This window comes from Chelonia mydas, chromosome 7 (assembly GCF_015237465.2).
Source record: "Chelonia mydas isolate rCheMyd1 chromosome 7, rCheMyd1.pri.v2, whole genome shotgun sequence".
NCBI classification, from domain to species: Eukaryota; Metazoa; Chordata; order Testudines; family Cheloniidae; genus Chelonia; species Chelonia mydas.
Window position 1 is genome coordinate 7,772,657 of NC_057853.1, and position 24,134 is coordinate 7,796,790.

General features: G+C 40.8%; 1 protein-coding gene across 2 annotated transcripts in view; it reads right to left on the reverse strand.

Annotated features, from left to right (window-relative positions):
* Window positions 1-2,922: 2,922 nt before the first annotated feature.
* The window catches only part of SUCLG2 (succinate-CoA ligase GDP-forming subunit beta), a 230,372-nt gene continuing 209,160 nt past the window's right edge, over window positions 2,923-24,134 (reverse strand). For both annotated transcript variants that reach the window (XM_037903956.2, XM_043551013.1), the window contains exons 10-11: window positions 20,711-20,831; window positions 2,923-5,819 (exon numbers count right to left, since the gene is read on the reverse strand). In XM_037903956.2, coding sequence (XP_037759884.1) covers window positions 5,704-5,819; window positions 20,711-20,831 — 237 coding nt within the window. In that variant the 3' untranslated portion in view covers window positions 2,923-5,703. The remainder of the gene's footprint in view (window positions 5,820-20,710; window positions 20,832-24,134) is intronic.

The following is a 24,134-nucleotide window of genomic DNA, read 5'->3' on the forward strand; positions in this document are numbered from 1 at the left end:
GGGAGAGCAGGGTCTGTGTTCCTGGTGCTCCTCAAAGCCCTGTGACTGAGGGAGGGGAGAAAGAGTTCGGGCGTGTCTACATGGAGCTGCAGCAATGGGGGCGGGTGACAGGATCCTCACCTGGGTTACCTGGAGTTGTCTGCAGACCTGGTGTAAGAACTGAGATGCAAATTCCTTCCCCGGATCACCACAGATGAAGCTTGGTGGGCTAAACTGCAACATGGCATGATTCACCAATGCTGCCTTGACTGTCCCAGTCCTTTTATCCTTCAGTGGCTGCACCACCATTGACTTTGAGAGGGTGTCAGACGCTACCAGCTAATACCGATTTCCAGCTGGTGTTTCTGGTAATGGGCCTTTCAAGTCAATCTGTATGAACTCCCAGGACTTACTATGTTGGGGCATTTCCCCTAAAGGAAATTTGTCTCTTCTTGCTGGTGCTTTCCTGTCTCGACAGATAAAAAGTATTCAGTCCTTAACATGTGTGGCCATGCCTAACCAAAAAAAATCTGCTGAATATGCCGATCAGTGTCTTTTCAGACCCAGGTGGCCTGCACTTCGTTATCATGAAGGCCTCCGGTACTGTTCCCTGTAAGACAATCCTGTTATCTTCATACACCAGCAAATTGTTAGCTAGATCAATGGATAATCGTTCCTGAACTGCATTGAACCTACCAGTCTGGGTCTCCTTCAGTAGATCTATCGGCAAACCAAACATAACTCAGGGTCCTTTCACTGTTTTCGCCAGATGTCATCACAAGACGAGTCTGAGTCTGTTCTCACTGCCCTCACCTCAATTTGTTCAAATGCAAATCGGACAGTGATCTTTGAAGCATTACACGTTACTAGGAATAGATGGAATGGGCCCAAGAATTTAAACTTCAGAGCTGATGATCTCTGCTCCTTGAGAGGCTTTGAGATGCCAGCTACACTAGACACTGTCCCCAAGATCTGATTTTTCATTAGCTGCGCTTCCTGGTCAGTCACATTAATTGCTCTTACCCAGAACTCCCAATTTGGTCCTGCTCAAAACAGAGTTCCGCTAAACAGCAATCCCAACTGGATATTCATAGCTTCAAACTCTCCAACAGGTTCACTGCTGCAGTCCTTTACCCACAGGGGTATTATTGCATGATGTCCTAGCTTCACCATAACTTTATTCTGAGCTATTCATCTCTGTCACTCTGTAGGCATGGCCAAGGCACGTCTGAAGTTGCCTGCCACGGTCCACACTTCCTCCTACCTACATCCAAAATGGATAGCTGAGTATTGTCTAGGAACAAATTTGTATTACTGTCCCTCCCATGAGTTCTTGTGATGCCCTCAGATGGAATCCATTCGCAATACAACAGCCCTAGAAATATCTGTCACCACAACAAAGTCCATAACACCCAGCTGTTCCTTTTTCTTTGGAAGAACTTTAAAGAGATCTTGTCAAACCCTAATACAATGTCAGTGTGCAAGGATTTTCATCCTTTTATTCTTGTTCTAATAGAGCCCCGTCCTAGAACCTTTGACAACATATCAAAATGTCACCTGCACTTACGTTCTGAAGCAAGTTATTACAATGACGTTTGACACCATGTGTGCCTTTGGCTGGTGTTTTCCAGATGGCCTGTGCTTTGCAATCTGCCTTCCAGTACTTGTCGGGATTCTTATGAAGTAAAATAACTGCTGTGTCACTAATGTCATGCATGGGTTCTGCCTTAAACACTAGGCTTCTACACCCACTCCAATTCGGTCCGGTGACAGTTTGACCACTCAGTACCCCCGTGGATGTTTTGTGCAGAAGACTGACAAAGCACCGTGACTCAGAATGGTGCAGCTAGAAGCCCACCCTTGTGCGCATACTGACGTCAGTTGCTGAGTTTCTGTTGAATAGCAAACACCAATGGTCACCTTCTCCATACATCTCCACAGGCAGCTCAGCGCCCTGCAGGACTGAGGCCATGCATCCATAAGGGGGCAGGGGGTGAGGAATATAAAGACAAATTACAAGTAAGGGCTTTGGTTCCAATTCCTGGCACCAGCAGTTTTGGCATGTTTATTCCGTGCAAAGAACGTCAACCAAGGACATCGAACAACTAAAGAATGAAAAGTACTTTTGAACCCAGCACATGTTCTAATTATTGGAGTGAAAAAATGCTGCTGAATTTGGCATTTCTAACCTTCAAATTCCACCACACACAGTGTTGTCAAACCACGGCACCTCTGAAGTGCAAGCATTCTCCAAAGTTTATACAGTTTCTGCATATCGTCTCCAAAATAAAAATAAGGTTTTTGTAAGGGTGCAGTGCACTGCCCCATTCTGTATGTGGATATTGGGTATGATGCTTGGACAGGACTGGAAACACCTTATCATAAATGGAGGCATACAGCTTAAAACAAACCAACCAACATGCTTAAAAGCCTAAGATCACACAAGAATTGCCCATATGGAATTAAATCCACATCAACTTCACTTCACAGGTCCATAAAAAGGTACAGAATGGAAGAGCAGATAAGTCAGCAGGCAAACAAATCAGTCTTCTTACTCTAAAAAGAATAAGCAAAGTCATTAATTGGGTTGACTTTTGCATTTATTTGGCTAAATATTTGGTGCACGTGAAAACATTTGAAAAAATTTCATACAAATGTGCCAAATACTATTATTCTTTATGAATTTAGAACCAAAAAAGGTAAGTTATTGTGTGCATCTTTCACTCATTTTTATAGACACATTCCAGCGACTGTTGCAAATTACTGGATCAAAGTAGAGAAGACGCTTATGGTAAGGAAAGAAAAGACTTCCGTGACCAATATAAAAAGATTGTTTTAAATTTCAAGTACTATTTTCCCCACTAAATGCAAGAAACTGAAATTCACTGTTTAAGGCATGGGTGAGAAACACAGGATCAAGATTTTATCTGGTGGAGGTAAATAGGAGTTTTGCCACTGACTTTAGTAAGGCCATAAAGAACAGGGAGGAGCATTTATTCACATTCTGGGAAAGTAGGCAGCTCCATGGACATTAAGATGAATTTTAAAATGAAAAACTGGATCCATTTACAATCATATTTACCACTGGAAGTTGAGTCAGCCATACTAAATTACTTCCCTCAAAAACCTAAACTCCTTTTCATGGGTTGCTAAATTTAATTACCAGTTCTGTATATTTTAAAAAATTTAGTAGAAAGTTTAAACACAAACTCCTAGGGAAATCAGCACTGCTTCAAACAATACTGGTAGCAAAGAACATTTAATTCTAACTACCACAAAACTTTCAAAAGCACTAATTATTTAATATTTAAAAAGGCTACAAGTAATATGAAAATTTGGATTAATTAGCACAGGTCCAAACTAATACCCACTTCTCTCAGATCTATATGTAGATTAACCTGAGTGTGTGTATGTTGGATACCATAAGAAAGCTAAAAAGAAAAGGAGGACTTGTGGCACTTTAGAGACTAACACATTTATTAGAGCATAAGCTTTCGTGAGCTACAGCTACAGCATCCGATGAAGTGAGCTGTAGCTCACGAAAGCTTATGCTCTAATAAATTGGTTAGTCTCTAAGGTGCCACAAGTCCTCCTTTTCTTTTTGTGAATACAGACTAACACGGCTGCTATTCTGAAACCTGTCATAAGAAAGCTAGATACTGTGTGGGACCTTAACAAGGAAATATTTACTTTACCACTTTACTGACTGACACAAAAATGTTTTTATTTTCCTGTACTTAAAATATGTCATACTGAGATGCTTATGAAAAGGGTTTCTTTCTTTTTCTTAAAAGTAGCCCACCGTATAATCATTTACCAGACCCTCATTAAATTGATCAAATACTTATTATCTTTAATTGAATTAGTAATTTTCTTATATGGACAGTAACTCACACTAGTATGTTTATCACTATTCTAATGAGGATATATTTTTTCCCTTGGGCAACAGAGTGAAGGAAGAGGAATTAGGTAATTGAAGAATCTGGCTATACTGTATATCTACACAGATTAATCTAAATCAATCATTTCTGAATATAAATGTTGTCATGGAAATGTCAACAAAAATATAAATGACAAAGTATTTTTTCCCAAATAAAGCAGAGCGTTGATTAGAGTGGAGCAAATAATTCACAATGAATAATTTATTAGACAAATTTTACCTTTTCCCCCATTTACAAATTGTTCAGAAACAGATCATGACATTATCTCATTGGTACATTACTCAAAATTATTCACAAATTTCAGCAAACAGTTTGTGGTCTGCAATGTGTACTTCATTGATTAGTTACTCAAGGCACTTGGTAGTGTCTTCTGTTCCCTGATTGAATGATTTGTGTAAATAATCAACAGCTTGAATTATTATAACAGTATAAATGACTCTATAATCAAAATAGGATTTTTAGTGGATATACTCACATCTTCTTGTCAATTTGTTTGAAATGGGCCACCTTGTTTAAATTGGCCTCATTCGCATTACAAAAGTGATTTCCACCCCTTCTTATCAACTGTTGAGAATAGCCCACTTCCACCTTAATTGAACTGGCTCATCAGCACTGACCCCCCCACTTGGTAAGGCAACTCCCACCTTTTCATGTGCTGTGTATTTATACCTGCCTACTGTATTTTCCACTCCATGCATCTGATGAAGTGGGTTTTAGCCCATGAAAGCTTATGCCCAAATAAATTTGGTAGTCTCTAAGGTGCCCCAAGGACTCCTCGTTATTCTTGTCTGAAGTATTTGCATTACTAACGCTTGAGCATTCAAACGTTTGTGAAAAGTGAACAAGAAAAGTTTTTTTCACAGCAAATCAAAATTCTTTTTTGGAAATAAAGTGACCATTTTGAGAATTTTTTTCTCATTACTCACATAGTGCGGCTATTGATTCGTATGTTATGCTGAATATTCAGAATTGCAATAACTACTATTACTTAAAGAGTTTATTTTGAAAAGTTGGCACCCATTAGATTCACTGCATACATACACCCATAGACACCGTATGGCACAGACACGTTTGGAAGGACAGTACTCAATTTCACCTCCAATGGCTAGCTCAATCAACTGAATCACATGTCATCTGTTTACTGGTACAGTAGAAGAATGGACGGTCCTTTCACTACTACAAATAACGGTATTCAATTTTTTCCTATTGTGAGGTACACTTTTTGTATCTGAATACAAAGAAAACATTTTCAGGCATGGAGTGTGATACAAGCACAAATTATCTAAGGAAGAAAACTAACCTATTTATTGAAAGCAGATTTTTTTTTGTTATTGTAAAAATTCATAAAAATAGATCAATCGATGATTAGGCTTTACTTTTGCCTGCCGACTCTTTAGGACATTAAAAATGAACTCAAATGTTTTTCCAAAACAATGTGGAAACAGTGTTTGTTGGATTAGGGAAGAACCGTGTCGACAGGAGTCAGTAAGTTGCTAACTATACCTTATTCACAAATCCATCAACTACATTATTTTGGAAAAAAACACACGCAAAAAACCCCCCAGGAACTTTGTGGAATTAAATGTTAATTAACGTATTTCTCAATCCAGAAATTTGCAGATTGAGGATTCACTAATTTTCATACCGTCTGGGTATGTCAGATGGATAAGTTCAGCAATACTGATGACTGCTTTAAGGAACCCTAATAATTCTCCCTACAACAAGAATGTGAATGTCACTTTTGTGAATCACAGACCCTCTACAGGCAAATATCTTCAAGGAGTCATTTGTTTTCCACACTAGCCACTGCTTTCTTTGCTGCATCCTCAAGGTCCCTTGCAGAGGTAATTGGTAATCCACTTTCATTCAGAATGCGACGGGCCTCATGAACATTCGTTCCTAGAAAGGAAATTGAAAAGGTTAACTAATGAATACATGTTGCAAATGCTTTCTATTAACCCTTCATCAACCTGGTTTAAAGCATTAAACCTGATTTAATTTTGCTTTAAAGAGAGAGGAGTCACGTAGGGGTTTGAGCCCAGGAACTCCTAAAATCTAATTCCAACTCTGACAGTGCCTACTTCTGTGGCCTCAGATAAGCTGCTCTCTGATAACAGTACTTACCTATATCGCAGGAGTGTTATGAGGACTCAGGGGCCAATCCAATGTCCACTGAAGTCAATGAAAAGACTCCCATGGATAATGGACCATGCTCCATTCCATTAACGTTTGTAAAACACTTTGAAGATTAAAAGCACTGGACACAAGTTAGGGGTATTATTATTACAAAAAAACCCCACCACAGTTATTAATGATAACTCTAAAATCCACCTGTGATGGCCTCAAAGGAGTAAAATTATTATTTTTATTTTTCAGAAGCTTGAGGTTTCTGCGCAATTCTGAGAATTTGACTGTTTGGGAGTAGCTGATGCAGGTAGCGAAGGTATAGTCTGACCCTCTGACGATAAAGTACTTCTGCACCTCTGCTTAAAGTCCAGAAGGACTGGAGATGGAAGAGCATTCAACTGTAAATTATTCAGAGAATGAGCATGACATTATCCTTTGTTCCCTGAAAGATATCAAATACTATAATATCATTTGTAAGACTGTACAGCTATTGAGCCTATGTGCTCTGTTTGTAGACAAACACTTCAAATACACTCAACAGAGCACTCTCACAGTCATGAAAAAAGGCTATAAATTAAGAGAGACATTTCAGGGAAATGCGTGTTTCACACTGTCAGACTCATATAAAAGGCAAATGCAGAGTTAAATGAGAACAGATTAATGAAAAGAGATGACTGATTGTCATTGAAGCTCTTCGTTTATTAATACTGCACAGGGACAGGTCCTTTGAAATGTTCTGGCACAGTGATCACATATATTTAGTGTTTCCCCAGAAGTCTCTTACCTGGTTTGATGCAATACATTTGGCACCTCCTGGAAACACCAAACTGAAAACGATGGGCAGTTTTTACTTGCATTTCATGATGGGTGAGACAAAGGATTTAGAAAATTACTGGCAGACTTTCTCTCTCTTAACCCTTTCTGAGGATTTACTAAGCACATACTGAACATATAAAACTTCCAAAGGGAGACGGACATGACACTTAAAAGGTAGGCTGCTAGGTACCTGAGACCCCAATATGGAGGATTGTTAAGAACTAGGGAAACTGTTCACAACCATCAGTGTGTTCAGTAATGTTAAGTTTATTCTCCTGTTCATCATTGACTGCAAACAGGCTCTACTTTTTACTAAGATGTTCTCTTATGTAAAACAACACTGGGTCAAAACAGTGCATTATAGAAATACGTGAAAGAACCTGGAATTTACTGAAAATGATATTCATATTCAAAATCACGATCTGACTGTGAAATCACTTTGCCCAGTATGTTAAAAGTGTGCCAGACATAATGGGACAAATTCGTCCCTGATTTCAGGCATCATAGATGCTCAGATATGACAGAGATGGGAGTGATATAGTTCCCTAGACATCTAGATGAAATAGACCCTGCAACTCATCAAAATATGAGCCTATCACTAGATTTCCTGAGTTCTTGATGTCCTCTGTTGTTGCTATGCGTTCCAAAGTCTACGCCTTCACCCTCAAAATCCCCATGCTTCACAATGCCTCATGGCCACACATCCACTAGATCATAATATGGAGTGTTCATGCTCCTCTGGGGACTGAGGAGCTCTCTCTTAAAACACTCCTAACCCTTTAGTTGTTGGGGCACACTTGTCAAATAGTCATGTGAACTAAGGTTGCTAAGCACCGAGGTAAGAGAACCGTGTTAATTTTGCCAGATATAAAGTCCTAATGTAATCATTTCACTGAACTGTGCTTAGGAGTGACAATATTGATTTTAACTTTAAAGATTCAATATTTTCACAGTTCCAACAGCCAGTAAAATCTCTCACTCTGAAATGTAGAAATGTTTCACTATTCCCCATAATTTATGCCTGACTTAAATTTATACATTCTACAACCCTGTTCGGTTAAATCAACAATCATTTTCTATTTGGAATCCAAAAGAAATCCAGGGACACAACTGCATAGAACACTGATGTGCTGGGCTTATTTCTTTAGCATCACTGAGACGACGTGTTGCCAAAATGGTGCACGTCCACAGAAGCATGGTTATACCAACTTTATTGTATGGCAATGGAATGTGGGCACTGGCGGACTGACATTTTTGATTCTCTTAGTCTTTGTCAGCTGCAGTAGCAGGACAAGATCAGAAACAGGGGTATTCATAGCCGAACCCCACAACTGCCTCCATCAGCACTGGTTCCATTTCAGTGCCTTTGGTACGGTCCTGTTGTTAGAATGGAAGACCAACAAATTATGAAACATGTTTGCCAAGGAATGCTGCTACACATCTGGCAATCATGTGGGCACCAAAAGCTTCGGTGGTGAGATAAGATCACCACTGATGGACATAGACTGAACATCCAGCCAAATGGTCTTAAGGACCTAGCTAGAGATCAGTCTGGGTGGCACTCAGTCTGCAAACACCATTATCATCAAGGCAAATCCCAAAAGATGCATACCCAAGTCCAAGATAGTGAGAACTAAGAGGTAGAGAACATCTGGTGTGAAGTCCTCCTCCTCAATTTAGACCATGTACACTAGGTAGAAGCCAGAGCAGCATAAAGGGGCTCAAGAAGTCCCAGATCCAGCTGAGGCAAGATTCCCCTGGCATTGTGCCTGAGGAAGTCGGCCATAAGGTTGCCTGCAAAGTACCCCCTGGCAATCCTTGGTGTAGGGTGATGCATGGGCGGCAGGACACTTTGGGGCAGGGCTGCACCAGGTTCTAGAGTGGAGATTTTGGGCTTTGTTGCAGCCCATAAGTTGGTGCAGACAGCCTAATGTAGTTCCCAGGCCAGTCTAAGTTACACTGGAAGCCTCTCCAGCCCCCAGAGCAGCCCAAGATTGGGAAGATGCAAAATTAACTTAAAGCCACTGTAACCCCTGTGGGGTTCTATGCTGAGAATGAAATCCCATGTATGTGTGTCATGCATTTCTGTTATCTAAACATTAATGGGATAGTATTGCTGGTGCAAGCCATGGTCTTTATGTAATACAGATGGAGTGCCTCTCTTTTCAAGTGTAGAAGATAGTCTCAAGGTAGGGGATGTACCAGAAACTGGTATGGCACCTGATCTTCACCAACTTGGTGTTTTTAAATAAAGCTTTTTTAAAAAAATGTAAGTTAAGTTTTCTGCAGTGTGGACAGATGTGTAGATAGACCAATGTTTTATATATCAGAGGGGTAGCTGTGTTAGTCTGGATCTGTAAAAGCAGCAAAGAGTCCTGCGGCACCTTATAGACTAACAGACGTATTGGAGCATAAGCTTTCGTGGGTGAATACCCACTTCGTCAATTGCATGCAGTGGAAGTTTCCAGAGGCAGGTGTAAATATGCAAGCAAGAATCAGGCTAGGGATAACGAGGTTAGTTCGATGAGGGAGGATGAGGCCCTCTTCCAGTAGCTGAGGTGTGAACACCAAGGGAGGAGAAACTGCTTTTGTAGTTGGCTAGCCATTCACAGTCTTTGTTTAATCCTGAGCTGATGGTGTAAAATTTGCAAATGAACTGAAGCTCACCAGTTTCTCTTTGAAGTCTGGTCCTGAAGTTTTTTTGCTGCAGGATGGCTACCTTTAAATCTGCTATTGTGCGTCCAGGGAGATTGAAGTGTTCTCCTACAGGCCTTTGTATATTGCCATTCCTAATATCTGATTTGTGCCCATTTATCCTTTTACGTAGGGACTGTCCGGTTTGGCTGATGTACATAGCAGAGGGGCATTGCTGGCACATGATGGCACATATTACATTGGTGGACGTGCAGGTGAATGTACCGGTGATGGTGTGGCTGATCTGGTTAGGTCCTGTGATGGTGTCGCTGGTGTAGATATGTGGGCAGAGTTGGCATCGAGGTTTGTTGCATGGATTGGTTCCTGAGTTAGAGTTACTATGGTGCGGTGTGTTGTTGCTCGTGAGAATATGCTTCAGGTTGGCAGGTTGTCTGTGGACGAGGATTGGCCTGTCTCCCGAGGCCTGTGAAAGTGAGGGATCGTTGTCCAGGATAGGTTGTAGATCACTGATGATGTTTTGGAGAGGTTTTAGCTGAGGACCGTATGTGATGGCCAGTGGAGTTCTGTTGGTTTCTTTCTTGGGCTTGTCTTGCAGCAGGAGGCTTCTGGGTACACGTCTGGCTCTGTTGATCTGTTTCCTTATTTCCTTATGCGGGTATCGTAGTTTTGAGAATGCTTGGTGAAGATCTTGTAGGTGTTGGTCTCTGTCTGAGGGGTTGGAGCAAATGCAGTTGTACCTCAGTGCTTGGCTGTAGACAATGCATTGTGTGATGTGTCCGGGATGGAAGCTGGACGCATGAAGGTAGGCACAGCGGTCAGTAGGTTTTCGGTATAGGGTGTTGTTAATGTGACAGTCACTTATTTGCACCGTGGTGTCTACGAAGTGGACCTCCTGTGTGGATTCGTCCAGGCTGAGGTTGATGCTGGGGTGGAAGCTATTGAAATCATGGTGGAATTCTTCCAGGGTTTCCTTCCCATGGGTTGAGATGGGTCCACTCCATTATTTTAGTGGCCTAACTGCACTGACCCTGCAAACCTAACTCCCTTTTTTTAAGACACCCTCGCCCCTGCTCTTTTGATCCTGCTCTTTTTTGCTTATTTAATAGACAATTCTTAAGAGTACAGCACAAAGGCAATCCTACAAAAGGCAAGCCCAATTCCCCTTTGCCGCTAGAGTGTAATTAATGTCATCTCAATATTTAACAATCGATGCTGCTTCAGCCCTTTAATCAATGCTAATCCTAAATTTTAAAGACTATTGCACACCACTAGTGATTATGTCAGGACATTGCTGTAGAACACAAAGATAAACTATAACAAGTTTGCGTCAGGAAAGAGGTAATTTCTCAAGAAACATGCTGATTTTTTTATTTCCAAATTAAATTACCCTACACAATTTTGATTGCACTAACTTTGTAGGATTTCAAGTCCTTTTTCTGATCATCTTTTTCCTTTCCTGATTTCATTCTTTTTAATCCCAGCTCCCCATCCTTTTTCAGGAACAGAGTCATACTAATGAAGGTCAATGGTGAAGGTTTCTGACTCTTCCAAAACCAGAAGAGCAGTTGTTCATATTCCTCCCTGGCTATAACCCCTACATTTAGGAAAACAGCAGTGAAGAAAAATTTGGACTTTCCGGACCCTTTCCTTCAACAAAGCTAAGTGACAACTCTGAAAACCGATACACTAAGCAACATACAAGGATCCCTCGTCAGGTGTTTTGGCTGCATAGGTGGAATTCACACTAGGGACTGCATCAGAAATTGTCAGCGTAAAGACCTGAACTGATCCTCTTTAAGAGTAGATTCTATAACTCTCCCTCCCCCTCATCAAATTCCTCCTTCATTTGCCTTGTCAAAATGTTTAAATTACTTCATAATTCCTGGACCTACCAAAATGAATTATAATTATATGTGTAGTTATACTTTAATTACATCCTTAATTATTAATCATGCAGTAAACATGCTCAGTAGCATGCAACTTTCTCTTTGGGGTGCTCATGATTTTAAAGTGTGATTTTGCTTAATAGAAACATGGAGAGGGTTTTTTTTTTTTAAATAATTATACAATATTTTGAGATAGATAACAGCTCTATTCTGCCACAAGCAAGAGCCTGTTTCTGCAGTGGGCTCAAGTCAAGGTTCCCACTCCCTCAATTGATAGAAGCCAAAGACATCTCTGCAGCAGCAGGTCTGCTTACTTTTGTGATCGAAGAGGCAGATGGCTGAAGGAGGAATAACTAACTGTCTGCTACTGTCCTAGCAGCACTGGGAGAAGAGGTCATGCTTTCTATCCCCATGCACTGCACGGACAGTCGCAGCTTGCCTACAAAGGTCAATGACAACTAAGCAGCATCTGAAATCTATGACAGAAGGGAGCCCTGCCTGCTCTGTAATGTTTAGAAAAATCCTGTAGAAGTTCATACAAGATTATAACCTTGATATAGTTTTTTCCCCCCAACCATCCTGTAGTATTTAAGGCAGAAATACATATCCACATGCAGAAGAACTCTTCAGGGTGGTTTTAAAAAGCCTACAGAAAAGGTACCCTTCTCTATAAAAATTCTTTAGGTTGTTAGAATAACTCTTAAGGAATCCCATTTAATTTCTACAGAACCCCGCAGGATTAATCTGGCGCACAGATACAACAGTGATAACCAAATATAACTAAGATTAGACAGATGGATTGATTGATAGGCTTCTATAGGACTTTTCCATAAAAGGAGGAGGGTGGGAGGCGAGATAGAGCGAGACACATTTTGCTGGCTATTTTCCTACAAAGCAAAAACATTATGCTATTTGTAGCATTCGAGTATTTAAAACTAACATTTTCTCTTCATGAAGTTGCTGAGGTCAATCTACCAACAGGTCAGAATGGGAGCAGTACATTAGATGTATGCTGCCTCACGTTGATTGCTCTAGACTGTACTTGACTAATATATTAACAAAATCAATACAAGACACAAACTAAAAAAACGGTTTTAGGCAAAAGAATGGAGATAGGAAATTGGAAAAGTGAACCAATCTGTCTCACAATCAAAAGAGTGTGATTTTGGTACATATGAAATACAAAAAAGCCTTCTAAGCAGGACATACAAATAAAGATACTTTCAACAAGTAAGCTGTAAATGACTGATATTTTCTGCTTCTGGAAATTCAGTTTGCTTTTGTTATGTACGTAGTGATAGACATTTTAGGAAGATGGATAAAAGAGAGAAACTTGAATGATGTCTCTAAAACAGTCTGAAAGCACGGAAATGGATTTAAAAACTAAATCTGAAAGCATTAGAAACAGGCTTAAAAACTAAAGTAAAATGCCTTATATGGCAGTGGAAATTAAAGCAAAAAAAAAAAAAAAATCCCCACGAAACTAGTCTAACATTAACCTCCTGCCACTGGATGGTGTCAGAGAACTGTAAACAGAATTCCATACATAGGCTATCAAGATAATCTCCCCTTCACTTATGCTATAATCAGCTGTATAGCAGTGAAAATGCACAACATTACAGGCTGCTTTCTACCTGACTCCTATTATAAGAATGCCATTGTACACGGGGAAAGCGAACCTCTCTTTTATTTTCTCTCTCTCAAGTTAATATCAATGTCACTCTATGGATTAGCCTGCAACGTGTATTTTTACCAGCACATCTTTGCACTCCACTTTATTTCAAATACACACTTTTGAATCATAGACCCAGAAGCGTTATAGTGTTTGCTGTGTCATGCCTCAAATTCACATTTCTGTTGTCTTGAAGTACTTGTTACCACTAACCCAGAAATTTATTACACACATTTATTTTAAGTACGCTACCTTAAAAACCTACTTATAATTACTCTATTAGACATGTTTTATTGCTACAGTTTTAACAATATACACAATCAGTTTATATTGTTACAAATGTATCTCTCGGTATGTCTACACTGCGATAAGAAAACCTGCGGCACCGTCTCTGAGCCCGGGTCAGCTGATTTGGGCTTGTGGGGCTCGGGCTGACATCCAGGCTCTGGGACTCTCCTCCTTCCTTGGTCCCAGAGCCTGGGCTCCACATCGAGCCTGAACCTCCACACTGCAATTTGATTAGCCCATCAGCCTGAGCCTGCGATAGCTGACCCCAGACAGCTGCAACTTGCTGCAGGTCTTTTACTGCAGTGCAAATGTATCCTCTAGAAACTATCGATACTCGGGAACATTAAAAGTTTGAATGAAAAAAAAATCAATGTTTTTATAGCGCTCGCGAATGTGGTGTTTGGCCATACACATGAACTAGAAACAGAATGCGCTGCCATTTCGAAAATTGAGGTTCAGGAATGGGTTCAAGATTTCTGCAGTAACATCCAGCCCTTACCAGAAAATAGGGGAGAAAGTGTTTGCATCTGGGAGTGTACAGGAAAGAGAGAGAAATAAAGAAATAACTTTCAAAACTGAGTACAGCCTTCCTAGCGGACATTTTGTTAGGGCATCATGGTGAAATATTTCATCACTCACATTTTGGTTAGTAAGGCTTCATCAGTGATACCACATTGTGACCAGGTGTCATTGCATAGCAATGTTTCAACCTCATGACACTATGTAGTGGTATACATCAAGGGCATTTCATCTCCATTAGTATACACACAGTTTCGAGTTAGAAATGTACAACCTTGAGAGTCTGGAAGAGTCAAGTGTTTGGAGTGGAATATAGAGCCTTTCACTTAGTCACCAGTGAGTTTTGGGATTAAATGGAAAGTTATTGTCAACTGAAGACTGTTTGGTGGTTTATGAATTTTGTAGCCTTTGGCTACATAATCAAGAAGAGATTATCTTCCATGACTTTACTGCAGAAATCCTTTAAAACTTTTTATTCTGATATTCCTTTCTCCATTTTCTACTCTATATTTTCACCATAGCATTTTTCACGTTGAATTTTCAAACTCAGGATGTCAGAGTGGGGTTAAAATTAGGCAAAAAAATATTTCTTCATACTTTCAAACGTGTGTACATAATACCGTATGTTCTCGTCTCCTGTTAATCACAATAATTTGGGCGCTAATGTTTTTGGTAGATTTACATACGAGAACAGCATTTGTGCTCACAAACTGGACAACAAATAGCATTCAAATATGCAAATTGGGCAGATACATAACTGCTCTACTTGTGCGTGAAAACAGTTTTCATGTGCAACTCTGAAATTCTGAGCATGCAAAATTTTAGGTCTGCAAACGCATATCCAAAAACTTGGATGGGCAATTTTGGAAATGGAAATTTAGAAGCCATTTTTGAAAACGTGGTCCTGTCTGCCTTCTAGCATGGACCATACACAATAACAGAGTCCACTCCCATTTGTTCCTGTCCTTATTATGGACACATTTGAAAGAAGTTCACTTTTTGGAGGGAAGAGAGAGAATGTCACAGATTCTCAACCAAAAAGCAGGAGAATATTTCATTTTATTGTGACAAAGTTAATCTCTTTATTCTTCCCTACCCTCAGTTTTTATTTTATTTTTGACCACAACAATGAGCTGCATTTTGGCTTTAGCCCAACACTGCTGGTTAGTCTATGTAGAAATCAGTTCAAACAGAATGTTATATTAAAAGGGAAGAAAAAAAAATCCTGTAAAACGGCTGCACGTACCCAGTAGAAACAATGTCTCTTATGTCTATAAAAGTTAAAACCCAGAATGTGTGGTTTTTCCAGTCACCCACGAGCCTTTTAAACAAAAATAATCCTGCGTCTCAGCTGGTGAGTTCTTTTCTGATAAGGCAAGTAAATACATGTAATTATAAAGTTACCATTTTCAAAGAGGAGAGTAATCCTTTCTTTATCCACTGGTAAAACAGCTTGTAGTTATTATACAGCTGAGAACAAAGATTTGTCCACAAAATCCTGCTAAATCAAGACAGATTTGACTGATTAAAACTTTACTCATCAAGACATTTGTAATACATTGCATGTGGGCAAAGAGTCTTTAAAGTGCAGGGCACAAATCGGTTAGATTTATGGGAGTACTCATGAACCTTCTGCTGGGAAAACGTACAAAATGGAAATACAAAAATGTGTGTTGGTCTCTCTTTCATCCAATGAAACGTAAAATAGTATCAGGTTTTTTTTAAAATGTTTTGGGGAGCCCTTATGGCTTTCGCTGTATTGATTATTAATTCAGAATAATTTTATCTTCATACAAAGTGGTGGGGGTTCAAAGAAGAGCAACATAGATGATTACGGGGTTGCAGGGATTGACTTTTGGAAGACAGATGAAAAGAACTGCTTATGAATAGGTTGGCTGAATGACTAAGGAGGCAGGGGAAGGGGCAGTCACATGAGAAGGGTCTATAAGTAAAATACCTGAAGGGAGTAAACACCACAGAAGTCCTTGCTTAGGGGGATACAGGAGGTAAAACTACGTCTAATAAGATGAATTAAAAGCAACATTAGGGCTAACAGCCATAGCTACGGTATTATGGTGGGACAGTCTCCAAAGGGAACAGAGGTAGCTCCATCTCCCAAGACATTTAAACCAGCCTGGATAATCCCAGGAACCAATACTGCATGGGAAGGGAATGATGGATTAACTGATTTTTTCCATCTCTAACCATGAAGATCCAGAATTGATCCCAATAGACTAAGCAGCACACACAACTCTTCTGAGATAAAGGTCCTAGATGCAATGGGGCCAATTTGGGCCCCTGGACTGGTTGTCATAAACCACGGTCAGGTGGTAGTATAGAGGACATACAGGAGCCTCACGGGGTTTTGGCAAGAAATCTGTCAGCGCAGGAGCAGTGTCGGGTCAATCAAGGCAGCCCTGCTTGCAAGCCCCTGCGTAATCATGAGTTACAGCATTCAGTGCTAGGCAGATTCTGGGCTGCAGGGCAGGCCATAGGCAGCTGCAGGTTAGAGCAGTACCTAGGGTTGCTCTAACACACACCATGGATTGCTTTAGTTTTTGCAGTGTTCCAGAACCTGGGGAGGGCAAAGGTAATGAAAATAACATGGCACAAGGTCCAGACGTACAGGATCACGGACTGTGCAAATTACAAGTAGACGAAAACATCAAGAATTCCCATGTGATGCATTAGACAGGCAGTAGTTTAAGATGGGCCATAAACATTGCAGCCTAGTTTTCCCTGTGTCCCCTAGATGGTTTAAAAGAAAATGGTAATAACCAGCCTACAACTACAACTGTGAATTACCTTCTTCCAAACATGATAGCTTTTCAATTCCTAAATCAGTTCACTAACAGCTATTAAATCAAGAAAACTACGGCTGCTCTTAGCAAAAAACTAAAACAAACAACAAAAGTTGCATGAAAAATAATCAAATGTTGAGGCTTTACATACAAAATGAATTCCTATCTCTTAGCTACCTCCTTTGCTCTCTGAGTCACCTACATTAAATTACTCTGTTAGTTTGCCTTTCTTTAGGAACGAGGGAGTGTTTCATCATCCAATGAAATCCCCGGCAACCTATTTCTATGCTTCAATTCAGAGGTGTTTAAGGTTCTCTCTATTTGGCAGAGTACTGGGCCTCCAGTGATGGTCATGTTGCTTAATGCACTACTGGAAAGTGCTCAGATATTGCGGGGATGACTGTGATACAAGAAAGTATACAGAATAGGAGTGCATGCTACAAGCTTTGGCATCCCCTGATGTCATGTGGAAATGACCTGTGCACAGCAGAATGACACTGAGGGATGTGAAAACTTAGCTTCTTTGCCAAGGTGAAGAGAAGAAGTTTTTCAGATATGGAGTTTCACAGGGCCAACCTGCCACTTCAAGAGCCATGCCCCCAAGGCTCTGCATGTAACACTCACATTTTGGATAGCAACCACCTACCCCTTTAACAGGAAACATGGTGCATCCTGCCAGTGACCTACCACACTCTTATTTGGTACAAGAGAAAAACAATGAGCCTGGTTGGTTAAAATGTATTGTCTGGCTCTTGATGTAAACGCAAGGACACAATTGCTCCCCCACCCGCACTGAGCCTGAAAAGCCAGAGGGGTTCTAAAAAGCCTGGAATCCTTCACTGCAAAGACACCGATGGACAGCACAAGCCGCTCTGCAGTTCTAAGGCAGGGGCAGTTCCTACTACAGGTGGTTGAAATATTTTCAAAATTTTGATAGAATTTCAAATTTTGGGGGAAAACATTTGAAAGAAAAAATATAATAGTCCCCTCCCCCCTCTTTTAAATTTCATTTCATTTATTTATTTATATACATGTTCTATTTCCTGCTATTCTGCAAGGAGTAACGTCAACGGGTCAGAGCTCAAGTGTATTCATCAGCCACGCTCCATTTTCTACCCTGGATTGCTCTAAGCCCTGGGCTGCCTACTGTAAATATAGGGAAAAGTACCTGAGATACAACGCTATAGGTAAACCTGTGCAAGTGCTGACTTTTACATGGTGACCCCTATTAATCACCTCTCTCCAGGCACCGTCCAGAGGAAAAAGAGATGGGCCTTACATCAAACCCGCAAGGCCAAAGACTCAGACTCTGACGAATCAATTCCAGAACCAAGAGTTCTTCCCTGAGAACATTCTGCCACCAGGCCATCAAACCTGGGCAGTCGGCAAAAACACACCCCAGTAGATTCCACCCCCCACAGTGGCAAACAGGGAGAGAGGTGGCCTCACAATCGGTATGAGGCATTAAAATAGAAAAAAACAAAACAAAAAAACTCAACGCAACGAATAGAATAAAACCAGGCTTCATTGCAAAAGTCCTTAATGGTTAATATAATGCTGTAAAGAAGTGTATTTGTAGCACAGTTAAATGATTGGGTATGACTATGTCCTTGTAACTCTATAAGTTTGTGTAGGGAGCCAGGGTGGCTTCCCTCCGAACCAGAGGGTAAAGAGCCACTCTCTCAGCCAGAACAAACTTACTCCAACCCCCCGAAGGGGAGGGGTGGAAAAGGAAGTATACAGGGCGGGGCCCTTGGCCCAGTCAGGGCAGCACCAGGGAGGGAGACAGACCCAGGCTGCTGGCTGTTCCCTCCAGACCCTCGGGTAGCAGAATCCCGACAATGCCACTGACCCTTGCCGGCACTCCCCCCTGCCTGAGGGGCGCACTACAGACCCTTGCTGGCACCCCTCCCTCCGCTAATTCCCTAGGGACAGAAAGGTGTGACCAAGGCCTGCCGGTGAGACAGTAGCTCCCCACTGCCCCCCAGCGGCTTGGGGGACCAACTGAAACCTGTCACAGTTTGGTATACAATATGAATCAGTTTGCACACGAAATTTGTGAATGACCAAGATCATGAATATTCTGTCAGGCAAACTATTCACATTCTTTGATCTATCAGAGAGAGACCTATGCAGAGAAAACCATAGTAGGACGCTCAAAGGTGTAATCTTGCCTTTCATGTTTTTATGTTAAGCTAAACTAATGTACTTGCTGACAAAACAACCCACTATAGCATGAATATTGATTTTACTGAGAAAAATGCCTTTAAAAACACCTGTTATGAAGTCTTTCCGAATGCGCTTATCAAAAACAAATGATTTTGAATATAAGAATGTTGATGTCTGGGACCTCGGGTTTTGAACCTTGGTCCGAAGGGCTCTTCGGAGCTACTAACTTCTAGCCTGTCACCTAGTGACCTGCTAACTGTTGTCAGAATAGGAGCTGAACTCTGACAGAGGACCCCAGTCCTGGAATCCAATAGGCAGAATGTTAGTCATCCTAATTAGTTCAAAGCTTCTACATAAACCAGCACAGAAACAGGTAATTGTCCATTCAGCTGGGTTCTGCATGCTTTGGACTGCTTCCTACTTCTACTGCTGACCTCCTGGTACCCTGACCCTGCCTGACTCCAGACACCTAACCTCAGTTTGCCCTCTGGCCTGACTCCTGATTCCTACTCCAACCACTAGGTCGGACTGCCCATGTCCTGATCATGACCGTTATGCTGGTTTCAACAGATTGCAGGAAACCAAAACACTTTTCCTCTTATTGTCAAAAAAACCCAATCTTCCTTCCTCAATTCTTTCAGGAGACTTTTCAGAAACTGATGGAAGGAGTTGTGGGACTCTTTTTTTTAAGATAGCAAAATAACAAAAATATATTAAAACGAGCAACTGCCGAGCCACCAGACTTTTTAAAGCTTCACTGACTTTAAGGCCAGAAGGGACCATTATGATCATCTAGTCTGAGCTCCTGCACAACACAGGCAACAGAACCCACATCAAGTTTGTAATTTCTGGATGAGCGAGGGAAGAGACTGAGAACTCAAAAGTTAAGAAGCTTGTCTGGAATTTAGTCAAGCTGCCATCCCCAAAGCTGCTGTGTTTTTAAAAACTGAGCTGGAGATCTGGGAAAGAACAGGTCATCCAAGTAGAATAATATTGTATCTCTTTTATATTGTTCTTCATTTTATTCTTGCTTATGGCATTATAATTGGTCTGTGTCCGGATACATGTGTATACTATAACTGTGCTCAGTAAAAATTATTTGGAAAGGGAAAACAAACCCATCCAGCAAATACGCCCTTCCATGAAAACATTTTCTGTTTCGGCTGGAAGTACAATGAGTAAAGTTTTTCTCATTGTATTTCAGCCCTTCCATTTGCATCTGGGGCTAGGAACTATAGAAATATGTGGGAAGAGTTCATTTATTGTATTTTAGATTTATACAGAAGACCATAAAACCTCTAGTTAGGGCTGTAGGTACTTTTCCAGATATTAAAAGTACAATCAGACTAACAGACGAAAATAAACAAAACCAGGAAGGGGAAAAAGGCAACACTTTAATGACAGATCCCCATCCCAGTACCTGGGAACAGATGAACTTTGCCATGTTCTCTGAAGATCAATGGATTTGGGTGATTTTGGACTGACTGCATGAATGAATCCCAGAGTTCAGGGCTCCTCCAAGAGAATTACCTGCCAGAAACTCACTCTCTTCTAAACCAAGGGGGTTCTAGCTTACTTGCCTCTGCTTTAGTGAAGAGGCAAATGCTGCAGTCTTTTTTCAGGGAAAGCTCCTACTCAAGTTTTGCCTGAGTAAGGACTCAATAAAGACTGGAGGGTATGACCCTAAGTCTGGTTTCAGGTAAAGTTACACAGGCAGAGTTGGGTCAATTCTTATTGCATCTGAACTAGTTTGTGCATCCTTTACACAAGCCTGGAGAACAGAATAAGCTGAAGTGGAACACGGTGTAATTGAGAGCAGCTGAGAGCCGACTTTAGCCCCAAACCTTTATCACTCACCTTCAAGTCTGACAACCAGAGGCACCTTCAGTTCAAGTTCTCGACAGGCTTTGGTAATGCCATTTGCGATAATGGCACAGTTCACAATACCACCAAAAATGTTGACCAGTATTGCTTCAACCTAAAAAAAAGAAGGGAAAATGATACGGTCACCGTTTTAGGCATTACTTTCTAAACAGGGGTATAAAGCACAGCCCAGGGGACATTCTCCCCTTTTACACACATGCCAACTACTACTGAAATGAGTAAATGGCACCCTGTGTAACTCATGAGGAGAACTTGCTGCTGGGTCAAAAAAAGCATTTACTGTCTATAACGAGCTGATTGGTGGTCTCGGCTTAAATTGTCATGGGTAGGCATTCACATTGCAAAAACCATTAGTTTGGAGACTGGACTACTGGAGGTGGGCACTGGAAAAAGTTTAGGCTTAGTGGCCAGACAGTGTTCTTATCTTTGCCTAGGCTGTAACCTTTATTATGCACAGACGGATTCAGTTTCTAACGCAGTCCAATTAATTCCTGGAATAAGTGGGCACAGTTATACAGGTTTGTGGCCCAACAGCCCTAATGGGAGAAATCCATTCCCATAGTGGTACATGCAAGTGATGCAATAGACCTTGTGCCGGCCCTCTGCACAAGGGGTGAATTTCATGCCTCTGCAGGAAGCAGTGAGATGGTGCCAATAGAAGACCATTTTAAGTATTTATTTTAAACCTAAAATAAGTAAAAAATAAAAGTAAATGAAAGTTTTAAGCTTGACTTGTAAACAAACCAAAGATAAATATCCTCTGTGCGTTAGATATTGTGCAGACAGTTCAGAAACATCAGAATGGGATATACTTTTAAGAGAACGCATTATCTTTCCTGCATACCATAAAAAGCAAAAGGCTACTAATATACTGTGTGTGTGTGAGAGAGAGAGAGGCAGAGAGAGCGTGCATGTTTGTATGTGTGTGAAAAAACGATGGCAATTTTTATATTCTGTAGCAGGCACTTCTAATTTTCTTAGTAATGAAATTTAGCATGTGGATACTTACTGAAAAGTTTGCATGTATTCTATATTAAAAGTAGCACAGATAAAAAGGTAATATACGCATCTTGACTTGATAAATAGGAGTAAGAAAATCCTTTATAATTAACAAGGCGACATAGGTAATAAAGAGAATTCATTACAACAGATTAATTGATGACACCTCCAGAAAATGGCTATTCATCAACTTAGAGGAATTGAAATTCCTGCACCCAATTCTCAATTAAATTATCCTACATTACATGCAAGACATTTGTGGATGCTCTTCGTGCCCCCTTTTATAATCATGCCATTCAAAGACAGCAAGAAACAAAAGGTGCAATGTGTATTTTAAAACTTAACATAGTAACGTGCCCTGGGAAAAATATCTTTAAAATAAGACCCATCTAACTTGATGTTTACAATGAATATATTAATGCAACAAGATCATCGTTCCATGTGGCATAATTCTGTAAAACATTTGGCTATCTTAGTAAGGTACCAAAAATAATACTTATCTATTTGATCATTAAGCAGGGGTGCCCTTCCAGCCAACGCACTGCAATTTGTATCGGTCCCAACAGGCCACCCAGAGAAGATTTTCTCCCCTTCCAAGTGTAGCTGGCATACATGGTTCATTTGAGTCCTGATCTTGTGCAGGTGATAGCGGTGGGATGAAGAGGGGGTAAAGAGCAAGGTGGTTCCAGAGCTGCAGTCTTGCAGCCAGTGCTAACATTTCACCAAGGACTGGAAGGGGCAAGAAAAAGCCATGGTCCAGTTCCCTTTAATCTAGCTACTGCAGGTAACAGCCTTCCTCATGGCTCTAGCCATCTCAGCACAAGCCCATCAGGGACCCTAGCTACATATTTGGGTTACTAGCCCTTGCTGAATTCCGTGCCACCATGTCTACACTGCTATTGTTACCTATGCTAGCTAGGTTAAAGCTAGCATAGGTATGCCTATCCATGCTACAATCACACCTTAATTTGCTGCATAGATGTATCCCAAATGAACATTTTGCCCAGCTCGACACGGTCAAGTTTATGCTGTCACCAGATAAATTTCCTGCAGTCATGCACGTTCATGTTTCTGAGCAACTGGGTTTAAGATGTCATTGCAGGCAAAACATTATAATTAGCTCCTGTGATTGCAATCTCATATACCGAGACTGAAGGCTTGCCACTGTTAGCATTATTTCTATCCTTGAGACATCCGTTTAAAAAACAAAACAACAACAATTAACACTTCCCTTACTACCAGGAATTGTTTCATTAGTATCCTTCGGTGGATCTCAGATTGCAAAAACACTGGTTATTACAAGCACATGCAGTATTCATAGTATACAAAGGAACTCTAACCTAAGCAGAATTTTAATATAATTAAGAAGGCAATGGTACCATCTCATTAATGTTTCTCGTCACTTCTCCTGTTCTCATCTCCAAGCGTTTCTTCATGAAGCCCTGTATGTCTGGAACAGTCTCCATCTGTCCATGTACTAAGTATCCTCTGTCTCTCCTCTCAAATTTCGTATTAAAAGCTACTTCTTTCACCTAGCCTTCCATTATTGATCTACTAGGATACTATCGGGCCCTACTTCTCTCCTCATCCTCTCAGTGTTTGCACGTCTAGAGTCATGCAGTTTAGATTTGCTAGCTCCTCTGGGTAGCATCCTGGCTCATCTATGTGTTTTCTAAAGTACTCTGCACATTAATAATGTCTAAACTCCAATATCTGAATTTCTTCCGGAGAAGCGTTGTGATAATTGGGCTGACAAATTTATCCTAACCGTGAGCTTAATTATAAAAAGTATATGAAAGTTCGTAAGAGGTTACAATAATCTATAACAACAAAAATTGATGGAAAGTAGGTCAAGTGACTTTCAAAAATGAATGTTATAAACAGATGCAAGAGAACCAGACAGAGAGATTAAATAAGTCAAAACAACCAAAGGCCATGCCAGTATAATTCAAGGACTGAGTCAAAATCGTGCTTGGTAAAAAACAGGAGATGTGGAACCGGAAATAAATGAATCAGAATTGATGTGTCAGATATTAGGCCTGACAAAATTAAGAGAGGATGGGCTATTCCACCCATCATTCCCTTTCTGGGTGCTTAAAACAAAGAGACTTTGGGGGGAGAAAGGACAGAAGAACAGACAGAGGCTACTGGAGAGAGCTTCACCATCATGGCTGCCATTCCCACTGTTTCCTGGGACTCCTAACTTTCATCATCCTGATCCTAAGAGATGTCCTGACCTAGTCAGGCCAGAGAGAGGATCCAATGATATTGCGATCCTTCCCAGCTGCAGGTGAATCCCAACCACTACCTGAGATGAAACAGGATTGGACTTTAACAGCAGCAGCAGCTCCAGTGCATCTCAACTAATTTCTTCTCTTTTACCCAAAAGGACAGTTAT